This window comes from Pleurodeles waltl, chromosome 2_2 (genome assembly GCF_031143425.1).
Source record: "Pleurodeles waltl isolate 20211129_DDA chromosome 2_2, aPleWal1.hap1.20221129, whole genome shotgun sequence".
NCBI lineage: Eukaryota > Metazoa > Chordata > Amphibia > Caudata > Salamandridae > Pleurodeles > Pleurodeles waltl.
In genome coordinates this window covers 1,120,228,135-1,120,245,203 of record NC_090439.1, presented here as the reverse complement: position 1 = coordinate 1,120,245,203, position 17,069 = coordinate 1,120,228,135, and the positions used below count along the sequence as shown (strand labels likewise).

At 41.1% G+C, this 17,069-nt stretch overlaps 1 protein-coding gene across 9 annotated transcripts in view; it reads left to right on the top strand.

The window, feature by feature from the left end:
• IQANK1 (IQ motif and ankyrin repeat containing 1) overlaps positions 1 to 17,069 on the top strand; it is a 338,309-nt gene that overhangs the window by 13,659 nt on the left and 307,581 nt on the right. For all 9 annotated transcript variants that reach the window (XR_011201021.1, XR_011201020.1, XM_069220930.1 and 6 more), the window contains one exon: positions 12,149 to 12,249. Coding sequence is in view for 7 of the 9 variants with exons in the window: in XM_069220930.1 (XP_069077031.1) it covers positions 12,153 to 12,249 (97 nt within the window). In the remaining 2 variants the exon portion in view is untranslated. The remainder of the gene's footprint in view (positions 1 to 12,148; positions 12,250 to 17,069) is intronic.

Below are 17,069 nucleotides of genomic sequence, written 5' to 3'. Positions count from 1 at the left end.
TAAGAACTGATAAAGCAGTCCCATTTTTCTCAGTAACAAATAATGTAAAATCTTTGTGGTAATCAGGGGTAGCTAATACAGGAGCCTGACACATTGCTTGTTTCAACGTTTGGAATGCGTGTGTATGTTCCTCTGTCCAGGGAAGTTGGGGTGTTGCACTTGCTTCCAATGTTGTGAGGTGTACAAGTGGTTTAGATATTAATGCAAACTGAGGGATCCATTGTCTGCAGTAGGATGTTAATCCTATGAATTCACGTACTTGTTTCTGTGTTTTTGGTTGGGGTATATTTAGTACCAGCTGTATTCTTTCTTGTGTTAGTTGTCTACCCTCCTTCGACAGCAAGTGCCCTAAGTAGGCCACTTGCTGTTGACAAAACTGTAACTTGTTTGGTGACACCTTATGACCATTTTCAGCAAGAAACGTTAATACAATTAACGAAGCTTGTACACATGACTGTTCAGAGCGAGCCGTGATGAGTAAATCATCAACGTATTGCAGGAGTGCAGTATTTTGAGGCATTTGTATAGTGTCTAATTGTCTTTTTAATGCCTGACTGTAGATGCTCGGGCTGTCAGTGAAGCCTTGAGGAGCTCGCGTAAACCGGAAGCTCCTTCCGGACAGTGAGAACCCGAACAAATACTGCCTATCTTCATGTATGGGTACGCTGAAGAACGCATTCTTGAGGTCGATGACGGTGAAGTAAGATGCCTCACAATCAATAGTAGTTAAAAGTGTGGAGATATCTGGTACAACAGGATGTTGGGACACCACACACTTATTGAGTTCTCGTAAATCAACTACCAGTCTATAACTGGGATTTTCACCTTGTTGGACTTTCTTTGCTACTGGTAATACAGGGGAATTAACTGTGTTTGAAGGTACTTATATCACTACCCCTGCTTTGATGAGATCTTCTATGATGGAATTGAGATCTCTCTCAGCTTGCGGAGGTATTTTATACTGGCGTAATCGTGGTAGTATGGCTCCATCTTTCAATATAATTTTGTGAGGCGCAATAGTCATTCGCCCAACCGAGGTGGAGCTGGTGGCCCACAATTCGGGGGGAAGGTGTGCAAGCCGAGGATCCAACTCTCTAACGGTATAGTGGCCTTTAAAATCTCGTAAGAAAAGGCGTACGTCCTGGGGGGAGCATACTATAATAGCTCCCAATTCTTTCAGTTGTTTAATGCCTAGCAAATTTTCGGGGCAAGCATCTGTTAAAAGAAGATCGGTGGTCGTGGTGAGGGGGCCGACTTGTAAAGGTAAGGGCTCTGAAGTACTACTAGTAATGGGCTGACCTGAAAAACCTAGGGAAACATTTTTATTTCCTGACAGTGGTGCTTGAGGCAGTTCATTGTGATCAATTGTTGTTTTGCTTGCCCCGGTATCCAATAAAAACTTCTTTTCTTGTCCCAGGAGGTGAACGTCCACATATGGACCAGTCTGGTCCACAGGTATAGGGATAAGGGGCAATTTATCCTCTTCCCTCCCTGGGCAACTTCAGAAGAAACTGGGAAAATCGGCATACCCATTATCCTCTCCATTCATGTACATCTGTGCGCTCTGTTTTATTTCTCTATCCTGGCTCTTGGGAATTCTTCCCTCTGTTTTGTATTGTTCCCGAGGAACATGGGGTCTGGATAACGTTTTACCTGTGGCCAAATTGTGTTTCAGAACGGGGCATGTTACATTCCCTTGCAAGTCTTTGACATAATGTCCTTGTTTCTTACAGTAATTACAAACACCCTTGGAGGTAGTTGTTGTCTTTTGTTGTTGTGGCGGCGAGCCTGTTCTGGGCATTACAGTCTGTGCGACTAAAGCTCTTATCTTAGTTTCTTTCAGTCTCGTTTTTTCACGCTCTTCTTCCTCCCTCAGCCTATTTTGATGATATTGTAATATTCGTAAAACTTGGGAGGGAGTCTGAGCCTGCCAGGAGCTTTCAACTCTTTGAACCCTTTCTTTTAGTTTAGGCAAGCTATTTTCTACCAATTTGGACACAAACAGGTGGGGGTAAGAGTCACTATTTGGTTTAAGACCGCTATTGATAGCGAAACATTCCTCTAATCGGGAATAATAATCCCCAGTATCCTCACCAGGTTTTTGCTTACAAGCCGAAATGGCGTCCCAATCCTCTTTTTTAGTAGTAAGGAGTTGGGGTAATACTTTGAGAATAAGACCTGGCAACGCCTTTATATCCCGGTGTATATCTCCCCCCGGTGCGCGCTCATTTTCACGTGTTTCAAGAGTTGCCCAATTTAATTCACCAGCATCAACTACCCAGTTTTTCTCTCTCAATTTTTCATAAATTCCCGAGGGTAACAAATGTTTCAACATGATTGTCATATCTGCTAATGTATATGTTCCCATCGTAAGGACATCCGCGAGTTCTTTAAAGAATCCTGTAGGATCCTTAGAATGGGATGGAACCATTTCTTTCATTTTCATAATTTCCATTTTAGTAAGGGGGGTATACACAAAAACTCTGTGCAAGTTATTTCCAACATCTGTTCGTGGGTGTACCTCTCTGAGAGGAAAATTACGAAGTGTGTCTTTCTGTTGTAAATCCTGGTGTCGTGACCGAAGAAGTGTTCGTGTTACTTCGTCATGATACTCCTGTCTAGCCTCAAGGAATATGTTCAAAAACAGACTTGGGTCTTGTACGAATGTTAAGGACGTACACTTAGACAATAAATCTTCGAGGGCCTTTTGGTGGGGTCTAATTATTTTATTTAGCGTCATCAAGTGTTGGGTCATATATATACTGGCCAATCTACGTTGCGTAAGTGGGAGATTAGAAAATAACTGGGCAATGACATCTGGATTGTATATTTTTGGTTGCGAGGTCCACAGGGTGGCGGTACGAGCTAATTCCTGCTCCTCAACTGATAAGGGAGGTTCCTGATCAAGGAACCATTCTAAGGCTTCCTCTGTTTCCTCATATAATTCTTCACTCGTTGGGGCCTCGGGAAAAAAGGAAACAGTTGTATACGTAGAGGGGGTACATTTTTCTCTTTTTCCGAGGTCCCCCCGAAGTGGACATTGTTTAGTAGGTCGTGAGGGACCCTCTTTGAATTTACGTTGTTGTTGTACCATAAGGCCCAACAAGGTACCTACTGCTCCATCTATCTCATCCTCTACTTCTTCAGTTTTTTCATTAAGGTCATTAATAATGTCTGCTAATTTTGTAGGAATTTTCAAACCATTTGCCTGGAAATATCGTGCAAAGAGAAGTGTCATGAAAGTATATATGTGCCTTTTTTGTCTCTTATTTTTCCCCTTCATAACATCTGTATATGCGGTGGAATCTCCACCTCGTAACATATATTCAATCATACTGTCAATGGTACTTTGTACTGCAGACATTTTCTCTATTTTAGTCCAACTATCAACTAACTGTTTTCCTTGTTCATCCAAAGCGGGATATCTTTTATATAATGGATCATGGGGACACTGCACTTCATCCTTCCCCCCCGCTGCTTCGTCCCCTCCCGCTGTCTCTTCCAGAAAAAGACGTCGGGTGCGTTCTGAAAGGTTGTCAATTATAGTTGGGGGAGGTGTTACCGCTTGACCAGGTCCAGGATGGACGGGCCGCATATCAGTAGAATACGGGGGTGGTACGTCCAATAAGTCTATGAGGGGTGCCTCTTCAAAATCTATAGGAGCGCTGGGAAGGAGACCATGTTTCAATTTAACCTGACCAGCAACCTCACATTTAGGTAATACCGGATACAGACCGGTCATATTTCCTTGTTTTTCTCTAATTGTTTGGTCAAGAACTGTTTCCTTTCCTGTCTGCAATAATTCGTCTGACTTCGCTTTTTCTGACATTTTCTGCGCTTTTTCAACTTTATTCTGAGCTTTCTCCTGTCTCCTATGGGCTTCTTTCCTCCACCATTCCACAGAATCTAATTGAGCCTGTCTCGCTTTCCTTTTGAACAACTGTTCCTCTACCTTAAGGACACTTTCTATATCGAAAGTCCCGTTGATGGGCCACCGGTATCTTTCTTCCAACTTCTCAGTATATTCCACCCATAAGTCCAAAAAGACTATTGCCGACATGCCATGTTTATTATACATAAATCTAGCTGGCGTGTCCTTAGGTGGAAGAACCACCTCTTTTTCTAAAAACTTTTTATCCTTAGATTTAGTCTTAAATTTGGTAAACAACGACATTTTGTTACTAAATCTATACCTTTACCGTTTCCTTAATCGGAAAACGTCTTGATACTATTCAGTAATACTCACCGAACAGCAAATCCAGAATTTTCGATCGAATCCAGACGCTGCGCGTGTCAGGGATCTCAGACGTCTCGGACTCCTCAACTCCTCGATGTCGGGCTCGGGTATGGACCTCCCGCGTCTCTCACCGCCTCATATGTATGCCGGTCTCAGTCAATCCCCCGCATCTCCGAAGGAATTCGGTGGGAAATCCCCACCGGGTGCACCTGAAGTCCGTCAAGAGAGGAAACAGGGGAAAACACCGCGGCCGGCAAAAACCGGCGCGTGTAGAGAAGGGAAGGTCCCTGTTCGGGCGCCAAAAATGTGGTAAATAATTTATTTTACCTTATCTTATTTCATAATTTTCTAGTAATAGGTAAATGAGGAAGGAGACAGAGTCCGGGACGTGGAGTATAATCAGGGTTTATTTCAATAACTCGAGTTAAGGGAGAGCTCCCTCACCAAGCGGGTTAGGGAGTGGTCTGCCCAACATTGCGCAGCTTGCAGCTTTTATACATTTCTTGCACAACACAAGCAAATGGCAGTATTCGGTAATTTTCCATCAAGCAAACTTTAAAAAGAGAAAAAAACAAAACAGTCTATATGCGTCAGTGGAAACATGTGAAGCTGGAACACTCCGATGTGCGTCAGTGGAAATATGTGAAGCTAGCATGCAGACGGAGAAATGTCAGAAGCGTGGGGTAAAAAATAGAGTACAAGGGAAAACAAGCGTGACTTTCTTCCAACCTCAGGTTATTCTGTCGAAGCGAGCTTTTTCTTAGAAACGGAAGAATCGGCTTAACCACAGCTATGTGGGTGGCTAACATCCTGCCTAAGGCCTAAAGCACATCACACGTTGCAATTTATCTTCAGCTGCATTCTCCAAAATGTCAACACATTCTCAAAATGGATGCTTACTCTCAAAATGGATGTCCAGATGTCAAGGCACAGTAATTGCATGAGGGTGCGATATTTTATTTTTCCACAAGACAATGGTACAGGATAATATTTCCCCACTAACAAAATCCAACTTTAAAAGGTGAGCACATCTTCAGCTGTCTCTATTGGGGGAAAAGTTCAAATTATTAAAAAAAAAATGCCCACCCCCCCGAAGCTGTTACCACTAATAATTTCTGGAACTCTCCTATGGGAAATAGAAAGAAACATTTCCACATTTATATGGGGAGGAGAAGGAAAATGGGCTCTTTCAAGGACAAACTCCACAAGAATGCCTGCCTAGGTGTCCTTTTTGTTTTTATTGCAGCTGCAATTATGCCATAGAGCTCTGTTTACTGCGTCTTATGTATGGGGTGCCATGCTCAAGGGTCTCCTATTCTGCATGCCAGATACCATGACGTATGAACGATCTTTCATGCCTCATTGCTTCACCCTCACCAAATCTGAGATACAGAGTAGATCAGAACCGGTAGTTAATCACCCCAATAAGTACATCCACTGTAACAATACATGTTTGCAATGGAAAGATATTGGTCCACGGTAATCATAGTAACCCACAATACTTTGACTAGCACATTATAAAATTAAATACCACCAGTTTCAGCTACACTCGGAATCAGAGATCGGTCCTTCTGAACCTCCTATCACTCAACATGCCAATTTCACAACTGCTGGCACATTTCACTGAGTACCTGCTTCACCCAAATAACATACAGCCATTCCACGATCCACTGATTTCAACCCTGCTACCACACTTCATTCCATTCTTGATTTCCTAACATGGTAATAGTCAGTTCCCTTGATGTCTTCTCTACATTGCCTGCCTCAGATCGTATTTTGAGTGTACTCATTAATGCAGGGTCTGCTTCAAAACATGGCTTTAAAATTCAGGACCTCGTTATTCAATATGGTCTTCACTTCCTGACCATCACAGAGCCATGGTTTAAAGACTTCTCTGTTGCATATATTGGCAAGCTCCTTCCACCCAGGAATGTTAGAAAATAGATTCCAATGACGACGACGAGGTGTAACTCTAGTACAGAAAGGAAGCTATACTACATCAAATTCCCTCCCCTGCTAGATAATCTATTATTAACCAGCTTTCATCTCCTTTGAGCACATTCTAACGAAGGCCACCACCTCCTCCATAGTTTGTGCAGTTGTCTACCGCCCAAGTAAGAATTGCCTTCCCACATTTCAGTGAGTCCTTTTAAACACTGTCCAACATGCTCTGTTGCTTACCAACCACATTATCATCCCTCGTGACATGATTATCAGGGTTGATGATTCCTCACATACTTTTGCCCAAACTTTAAGAGGGCAAGGGCTCCCCTAGCTGTGTAGATCAAGGAACCAGCACCTCTTTTTTTTTTTTTCCCCCACTTTCTCTGAAATCGGTCTCCGCGCTGAACATTTATAATGGCCAGCTCACTTCCTGATCAAATTAATCATTGACATTGTGCCAGTGAAAGTCTGCATGCCCAACCATAACACAAGTGTGGTATCCTCATGGTGTAATCACAGTTACAAACAGCCAGAAGTCTTCACTCAGACACTAGGGGCCATATGTACTAAATCATTTTCCGATAGACACAGAATGGGTAAGACCCTTTGATACATCTGGCCCCAGATGAAATCCCAGACCCTCCGATGTATCATTCAGATGGCATTCTGAAAAAAACATCCAAGGTCACAATGGCTCTCGACTCCCTAGCCCCTTCCATAACAAAGTTGCGTGATTCCACAACGTTATACAGTGGGTACAAGTCTGTGTACTAAAAAGGCAAGGGAGAATCTTGGAAAGACATTGGAACAACACTAAACTTTAATCTGACCGCTTCGTCTGTCAGAACTTGTTAAAGGACACGAAGCTGCAGGCGCAAGGGCAAAAAAAGAACATTACCATTCCTGCATCACACATCTTCCAATTCTACCTAATAGTTTTTCTTAATCTTCAAGGAGATGATCTCCAGTAGTGTCCTAAAAATGCCCTTGTTCCATTCTCCAGAACTCTCCAATAACCTTCTGACATTTTTCACCAATTAGGTATCACTCACTTCTGGAATCTCAGTTCTCCAATGATCTATCTGCAGCCCCCTCCTTCCCCTCTATCCAAAATTGTTACACTGTTGGAGTAGTGTCTCAGCCAGAATTGACAAAACTTTTGTCATTCAAGAAGTCGGCCAATTCATGTGACATAACTAATGCCAAAGTCCTCAACCTGGGCCTACCTACACATGGACTGAGTAGTACCAACCTTGTACACTGTTCCTTAGCTAGTGGGGAAGTCACCCAGGACCGCATATATGCAATCATTACTCCCATTCTAAATAAACCAGCTGTAGATCCCAGCATCATGAGGAATTATAGAATACTCTCTGGCTTCCCCTACAGTGCCATAGCAGTGCCCTGGCAACTCTACCATCCTCTTGAGACGTACTCCTCAATGACCTCCTATTAGGATTTAGGCCATAAAGTAGTACCCAAACTGTCCTTATGAACCTAAAGACTGAACCTTCTCTAAGAAATATGAAGAATGAACTCTGCATAGATTTTGACAAAGACAATTCTTGTGCAGATTTAAAGGGCTATGTACCATAACGGCATTAATGGTGCATGACTGGCATAGTTCACATCCATGATAGACAACCGCATTTATCAAATTAAGATGGACTGAAGAAGGCTCAGCAGTCTCCACTAAGCTGAATGCCCATAGAAACCCATGCAAAGACTCAAGTGCTTTGTAAAAAAAAGTGGGCCACAGTCATTACTTGTTTCTTAGTTCTAGCTTTGATTTCTAACTCCTTGTTCATATTATTCTTCACCGTGCTTTCTATAGCTGCATAATTGCTGTCTGTAAAGCGCTCTATAAAACTCTAAACATTTTCTTAAGTTCAAGCCCTCCTGTTCTCTGTAGATGCTAACAGAATTAAACCACCAGCTGGTGAAATGATGCAGTTCACTTTTGAAGAAAGAGATATTAAGGGCTCATCTGAAAGCACAATGATCTTCAACAAGTCTTCTATCTGGCATAAGTACATTCTATAGTTGGACCACCTGAACTAAAAGGCTCGTTTGCCTTTGTATCTCTTAATAAATTTGGGAATGGGTAGTAGTTTGTGACAGAGTATAGTACTTTTCCACTGCTCTTTATTCTGAATCGATTCATAATAATATGTGGCCACTCCTTTGAATGTAGTGTGTTGTACAATGGATGTAGTGTGTTGTACAATGGTAAACCTTTTACGCTTTATCTGCTATGCAAGGAGTGCAAGGTATGAGCCAGTGAGACATATTCCCAGCCTCCAAGCTTGCACAGATCCTATTAAGCAGCTTCCTGTAGCTAATGTTGTTTTCTCAGTACAGGCTGTTGCATGCTTTAAAGTGCATTATTAGTACAGCTGATGTAAAATACTAAGCCCACTACAGCCTGAGCTATTCCTGAAGAAACACAGAAATTTGAAAATCTTAACCACACCAAATGAATAGAATCTGGACATCACGAGATTGAAGATCATGGTGGTTATTGTCAGATTTGTGTTCATAATGATCCTCATCCTTAATCGTGGTAACTAGCTATGCCAAGTTTGGTTATTCCATAGTCTACTGCAAAGGCACTCATGGAGAATGTTCTTCGCTTCTCTAGCGAACATAGATACTTAAAAATGAGTTGTGTGTTTATAATTAAAATTGTTAACACCAAAATAATGTATCAGTGTTAATAAGCAGAAGCAATACCTTATATTTCAATGCCTCTTCTTTCTCAGATTGCCCAAAGGTAATCTGCAGTTCTTCATGGGTATGTACTCTGTGATTGATTTAGACTTCTAGCAGAACTAACGACCCATAATCAACAAAAGGGAAGAAGGAAACTTACTGCTTGGTTAATGCAGAACTCGCAGTGTATTGTAATTTCAAAGAAATTACTGTTTTGAAACAGTTTGTAACCACAGAAGTCCAGATAAACTAAGTGCCACATTTCTTTACTCCCCTCAAGTTAAAGTTATTATTGTTTCTGATTAACCAGGCTAGCTGCAGCCTGCACCCACCCTGTAGATCACACAGCACAGCCAGTACACACATTTAAAAGCAAGTGCCAGAACAAATAAATAATGTTGTTCCTTCTTGAATGAGTTGCATAAAATTTGAAATTAAGGAACTGTGGTGGACCGATTCAAGTGCCTGCCGAGTTTTGTTAAGATTCTTCAAACAAAGTCAAAAGTTATCAGGAAAAAATATTTTCCTATGGAATTCTCAACTATAATCACGAAGTCTGTGCTGCAGTATCCGTAGGGGACACTCCCATTCTGTCACCCTCTCACTCATTGACAAACACACAACCAGTGCCCTAATATGAAGGCCTCTGTACTCCATTAAGATGTGCTTTCTGAAGAAAGATAATGGCAGTTTTAAGTCTGTTCGTAATCCGTCATTTCACAGGTTTTCCAACTATCATGTTGTGCCTCAGAATTAACAAGATCCATAACTGCATACTAATCTTTAGTGTATTTGTGCGGTCAGGGTGCTGTTTGATCTGTACGCATGCATGAAGCATTAATCTATATTCTTTTCAACATTAAGCACATTTCTGGGGCCATATATCGCTCTGAAATATTTTTATGCCTCAGAGTAAAACTTTGTGTGTGAATGGATACACATATAGCACGCCTTCACAAATGTAGTTGCCCCTAGATGTCCAAGTGTTCATAAATATGCTTGGATGCAAGGTCATTGAAACTATATAATGGTGGTTTTGTAACAAATTAGGTATGTGGAAATTTTTATGCATACATGTTGCTTGAGGCCTTTCCAAAATTCAGATTGTGATGGAAGAATGGCAAAATGAGAGGCAGATTGCTCAACTCTCGCCTCACCTTGTGAATTCTCCTGTTTATGTTTTTTTTAGCAAGTTTTGTTGTGGAGACACATTTGTTGGTAACGCGTACTACCTAACTGACTAGCCTCTTGTGTATCTTCACCAACCAGGCATCTGAATATCAGGTTTTAATCTTTGAAGATGATCCGGTCACAAGTCAAAGCTCATTTTGGCTTGTCCATCCTCGGCTATGATGTTTAAGTGGTGGCCAGATGCCCCCAAGCACTTTGTGGGGGTGCCCTATTCACCTGTTCTTACAGTAACCTCTGACTTAAAGTACGGGGGCAGTTTGTAGGGCACTCTACATTTTAGCTTTATAGGACTAGTCAGGCTTATCCCTCCACATAAATGCGTTAAGCTGAATACAATATTTGTGCTAAAAGCCTTTCTACCAATAGTGCAATGCAGATTACTATTGATCCACGAAGAACGTGTCACTGCTTTTTTCAATTTTCTATATGAGAAAACAAGATGGCACCCTGAACAATGAACACTATCCTATCTGATCTGTGGATAGGATTTGGAAGTCTAAAAAAGATACAGCACCTGCTTGTTCACCATCAAGAACTGATGTTGAAGACTCATTTGACATCATACGAAATTATTCACGTCAAGATGTGCAATGTTGACACAACCTTCATTGTTAAAGCATACGTCCTGAACAAAATGCTCAACAAGACTGTCTCTCTCTACTTAAGACTCTGAATCCTTACGGATATGTTTTCCACACTCTCCTTTGCGAACGCTGACCCTGCTCATTATTATTCCATCCTTTCCAGTACCATTTTGTGTAACAATCCTGAATGAGGATGCCTAAATGGTGCCCTGCCACTGTAGAAGCCTAATACAGTAAAAAATACTCCATCAAGAAAGGCTCCAACCGTATATCTACTACTCCACTGAATAATAGACCTTGAAGTAAAAGGCACAGATCTGAGTGACACACTGTATAGATTGATCTTTCTTCAAAGGGTCATTGTTTTTCTCGAATGAAACACAAGCCAAGCTATCACTGATATACGTCATGTCTTCCTGTTCAAGAATTCAGGCAAATGTGATGGGTGAAATGCTTGCAGAAATTTCAGTGACTAGCTTTCGTGGGCCACATTCCATTCCATAGTTTTCCAAACGTTGTACCACTTCAGAACCAGCCACATGTAAATCAGCCTTGGTGCTGATCCAGTAGGAACATTCCCTCTCGAACTGTCAAGCCAGGCCACCTCTGACCTGGGAACAAAAGCAACTACAGACCTTAACCTTATTTAGGTCTCGCCGATGAAGTGTAGATTGAGTCGTGTGGTAGAGTAGGCATGGGTCCCAAGTCATAACCTAGATTGCCCTCAGGTCCAGGTCTCACAGAGCCAGTACTGAGTAAGCAAGTTTCGGTGGGAGCTGCGACTCCTCGTCTTCCTAAATGTATAGTCCACAAGTACAAGATCCTCAGCTGGACTTTGATTGTTGAGTTTTTTTTTTTTTTAATCTTCTAGCGCCCCCCCCGCAAAGGGATTATATTTATATCTAAAAAGTAATATTGGTAAACCGTATCAAATGATACTTTGCCAGGAATGTCAAAGCATAACACTTACTGTTTCTGTGACAGAATAATGAACTTTAATACTGTTTGTTATTGCCCTGGCCTATATTTATCTGCCTAGAAAATGTATCCCTACCATGCAAATTGTCCTAGTAATATTTTAAGCTTCCTGTCCAGAGCTGTGTAATGCCAAAACCAAGGTTGTCAGTCACTGTGATTTCAATGATCTGTATTCTATACATTGCAAAGGGAATTTTATAGAAACTAGTGCTTGGAGAGTGGTTAGTGAGTTTGGACTGACCGAACTCGTGACTGCTCGATCCAGCAGGTTCGTTAGCTCAAATGTATCTGGTTGTTAAAAACCCTTGGAGGGCTGGATAACCTGCTCCTCGGAGGGTGGCAGATTTGCCTTAGCTTGTTAGATCGATTGCCTAGCCCCAAGTTGGCTTTTAATTAAAGTGTCTTTTGCCGGTGTTGTGACATTTATATTTATTTCATTGACCAGTTAGCATTCTTTTAAGCCATCTTCTTTAGAATTTACTTATTTTTGACACATTTTTAGGAAAATGAGTGGGCAAAAGATGACTGGAAAATCTGCAGCTCAGAAGACGGCAAAAGCACCTCAGGCGAAGAAGCCGAATGGTGCTCCAACAGGAAATAAAGGTAGAATCTGTCTCTGTGAAGCATGTGTAGTACTGTACTCTGCGTTTGAGTGGGGGATGCTGAGCTTAACATATCAGGAGTTTGCAGGACCGGTAGTTAGTGTGTCATTATGTTTTTTAGATTTGTAGATTGAAATTTAATTTCTGCAAAGTTGATTTCGGAACATTTTTTAGACAAGTTCTCAGGTACAATTTGCAGAGCTGCAAATGCTCAAAAATGCTGCACTTAGAAATTAAGGTTTTGAATTTTATGTAGATATATCTAATGATATGCCATGATAAAATCATGTAAATACAGCTCCCCCTACCTTTGGTTCACTGGAAACATCCAGTGTATGTTGCTATTCTGGACATTTGAAGATGGAGGCTCATGTCCGAACAGGGTGATACTAATCCCAGGCTTGTTTTACGTGGCTAGTCAATAAAAGTTTCATTTAGTATTGATTAAAAGCATTTCACAAACTATTTTTTTTATAAATTTCGGGATATACATGGAAATCTGTTGAAAGCAGCATAACTTGGATGTTACAATATGCTGACCCTTCATAAAATGGTATGTCAAATCAGCTAGGAAACAAAATAATGCTTCAGGGTTCCATACAGAAATAGCTGTTCTCATTTCATACTTGATGATGCAGAGAGGCTTGCTGTATGCGTACTAGCCGTCTAAACTGATTTGTATGACTGAAAAAGTGTGAGAAGTTTACTACCCATCTGGTGTTGAATAACCTTTTGTGTTAAAGTGAAAATGAATGTTTCATTAAAAATACTTTGATAAAACGGATATGGCATACATCATTAATTCCTTAAGATATGACACCATGTAAACCATGCATGTCCAAATCCTCCTTACTAGAACCAAAGAAGTTCAGAACAAGAGCAGCACAAAAACATTTACTGGTGCAGCAACAAGCTGATGGACTCTCTCCCAGCTTACCTAAGACAGCAACCAGGCTGCAGTCATTCAGAAAGAGCATGTATACTATTCTATTAATGCAGTACTTAAACTGAACACTTCTTAAAAATGTAGTTTTTTGGCTGCTTCTATACTAGATTTCAGTTGCCTCTGCCCTTTCATTTTCTCACTCCGCTTGCTTATTCACGTTAACAGCCACACATCCACTCCCTTGCTTGATCTGTCATTTCATGTGCCACAGTTACATGATAAAATTATCTTCTATGCCTGATTGTTAAAATGTAAAAGATTGTAAAATAAATTACTAAAATCGAGATTCCTAACTGTTAAGAGCAGGCATGAACTTCTCTGAGATTGTGCAGGAACCACACGTAAACCCAAAGGAATGGGTAATAAGTGCAACATGACTATTTTCTATCTAGAAAAGGATGCTCCAGAATACATCCCAAGCTATTAAAAGAAAGGGAGAATGGATTCCTTTACTGACATGCATTGTCTTCTCTCAACCCCATATAGGATAGAGACAATGGGAGTGTTTAAAGGGCTATCCGTTACAGTGGAAGCACCTAAGGACATGCTAGATTTGAAACCTGCTGATCATGTCAAGGGCATGGGCTGAGTCTGACTGAAAGGAAGATTGGTGATTTACTTTCCTTGTCTCTGTAAGTTCTTGGTGACCAGTCGCCTGGTATCTGCTCCATAGTGGCTTAGCGTGCAACCTGTAGTGGATCTGAATCCTGATTCTGCCAAGCTGCTCTTTCGTCTTCGAGGATTTCATGAGGTAGCTGACCATTGATTTTACAACCCTGTGCTCCAAATCACTGAGGAGTGACCTTCAAAGAGAGTTGTACACTGGATGCAACATGACAAAATGCCTAAGGTTCTTGGCTACTTGCAATAGAGACACTGTGTTCTTTAAGTGGGAGACTATTTGTTTTAACCTCGGCAGCAAGCTCTAGTTTTAAAGCAACCCTCTTTCCTTTGTGACTGCGCAGTTTTTATCCATAAGGTAGAGGTAATCAATTGCCCTTAAACATTTCTCTATTTTGCAGACTGACGTATAGTTAGTTATTCCTTCCGTGCCTGGTCCACATGATGGTTATCCTTAGAGTTGTTTCTCTTGATGCCATATTGGTGAGGGATAGTGTTAATTATGTCCCAGACAACAGAAAATAGTAAGTCTGACTCGAGCGGTGCTGTTGAAAAGCCTTTTGGGAACAGCATACACTTTTTTTGCAGGTAACTGTGCATAGTGTGTGTTTTTGGGGTCCCATATTTCTTTTAAACAGATTTGTCTGTCCACATTAAGCTCTATACCAACTTTTTGGATGTTTTTTCTTACAAACTAATATTTTCTCTGAACAAAGCGCAGGATTTCAGTGAGTTTCACTTCATCTTTGGATTTTGTGGAGCTTATCTCAGTGGGCTGAAAGGTTTTTATCCTTTGGATTGCGCACGTGTGAATAGACTTTTCATCTTCCCCTCAACATCATCACTCGGGTAGAACTTCCTTAGGCTCCCATTTTTTAATGCTATTAATAGGCATTCATTGAGTGGTTTTGCCTACATGGGGATCTCACCATCTGTAATTGAGCTTGCGAGTTGTGCTAGCAGTGGCACTGAAAATCTGCCATTCATTGGAACGTTCTGTAAAGAGTCCAAAACCGTGCCCTCTACATCATTGACACGGAGGAGGAAGAGTAGTGGCGCTGACTGCACTCTTGTTCAAAACCTCTTATGGTGGCAAAGGATTTGCTCATCTTTCCTTCCCGAGGTGCTTCCCAGGTAGTTATAAATTAAAACTGAGAATAGTTTCTTTCCAATTTTCCAATGTTACTGCTTTGTCCGGAGAAGTGTATTACTCGCAGATCATGACCAGTAAAATGAGTTGACTATTTATGACTTAATGTTTGTACAGATTTTACTGGCAAGGATCAGATGCGTATTTGGACAATTACTAAAAAAGGGGTTATGATTTCAAAGTGGATTGTTTATGAACCCAAGTCAGTGTAGCCTGATTTGGAAACCGATGCCCCTTAAGACGAACTTTAAGAGAATAATAACCCCAGTTTGAGTCCTAGAAGTGTTTTGAGATGGGAATAAGTAGAATTATGGTGAATTACTGGCAATTTTTATTGAGGTAGGAAAGCTGGGCTACAGCTGGAATAAATCTATAGCTATTTTCTGGTGGAAAGATCTTGTCATCCCCATATTTAATTTATTGACTTGAGCTGGAATTATGCAGCTAGGTGTAAACCTGGCTGCAGGCTGAACATACTTTGTATTTAATATAGCAGTTTTATTACATCACAGTAATTCACCATGAACCTTATGCTCTTTTTGCTGCAGTACTCGGTAAGTGGATGGTCCTGAAACACTTCTCCTGCTATCCATGTTAGATAATTTCACCACAATTTAAGTGAGGAGCCCCCAAAATCATTTGTTAAAATTTTGATAGCTACTTCAGAATTTGAATTTTACCAAAGTAATTCTTCTTACATAACATTTCTTTTCTTGTGCAGATAATTTTGACCAAATGTATTTAATGGTCACAAACCCTATGGTTCGGTAAATTGCAGGGCTTGCAACTAGTAAATGTGTTTTTCGAATGAAATAAGCCCATGTAGCAATTTGGTAGCAGGTTACCAAATCGTAAATGGATTTAGGAAACCATGCCATATCTGTATTTGAAATGGGCGTTTAGGATGTCCCTTCCAAATACCAATTCCTTATGGTATATATTCAGGTTTTACCACAGAATCCAGTAATATTTTACTGAAAAGTAGTGGTAACCCATTTGCAAAGGGAACAGTTACCCAAAGACCCATTGCACTTTGCGAATGGTCAACAAAACATTTTTAGGAGTTAGGTGGTGGTTCGTGGGACTTCTGACTATTCTTTAAACACTGCTAGATTCCTTTTAAGGAAAATAAGCTGCCTCAAAATTAACATTCGTGGGGTAGGTTGAATTGCAATTCATTATGATTCGGTATTTTGTGAACCACCTATTATAGCCTTAGAACCCGCCGTAGCGGGCTCTACCGGCTATTAAAGGCCCGCTCCTGCGTTAAATGCCCGAGCCGAAGGCAGAATGTTCTATTTAAAACAACAAATTGCTCACGGAGCCCAAGGGGATTAAAATCCCCTCGGGCTCAGTGAGGCTTTTTCACAGCTGTTGCTGTTGGAATGTTGGCGCTGCGGGCTTTTACCAGCCAGTAAAAGCCCGAGCACTCCATTGTTTTCAGTGGAGCTGCCAACTTCCAATGTTCTAATAGTACATAGGTAGGTTTGAAAAATGTGAATGTATTCAGCAAAAGTTGGCAGTTAAATTGCAACCCCTTTTGTGGACTGCATTCTTAGTAGATCTAGCCCTTCGTTGCATTTTGTAATGCCTTCGGTGGAGTGGCACCTTGGTTTCAACTTTTCACCATAGGCAGTAGATCTGCCTTATGAATGCACTGTCAAGCCAGACCTAAAGATCCATGTACGTTAATGACTGCCCTCCCTTCATCTGGGTTGCTGCTAGAAAAAAAATGCCATAATGTATCTAGGCATCTAAGACAGTTTAATAGCAGTACAATGGCATGTGTGTGCCGCTGAAAGTTCAAGCTCAGACAGCTGGATAAATAAACAAATGATCACTGCTGTGTTGGGAGCAAGCACGTTTTCCTGGAAGCAAACACATTTTTAAAACTCAAAACTTGTGCTCCTGACTCCGAACATGTGGGCAGAATCCAAGCCCCTCTCATTGTGATTCTCACATAATTGTCTGGCAACAGCTGCTTTGTAAATCCATACCATAAAAACGATACCCTCCTCTTCAGTAATTGCATACCTTCCTTCTCAAAAAAGCTTTTGATGGCTTCACATTTGTAGTCAAAAAGGGTTGTGCCACAGAAGTACAT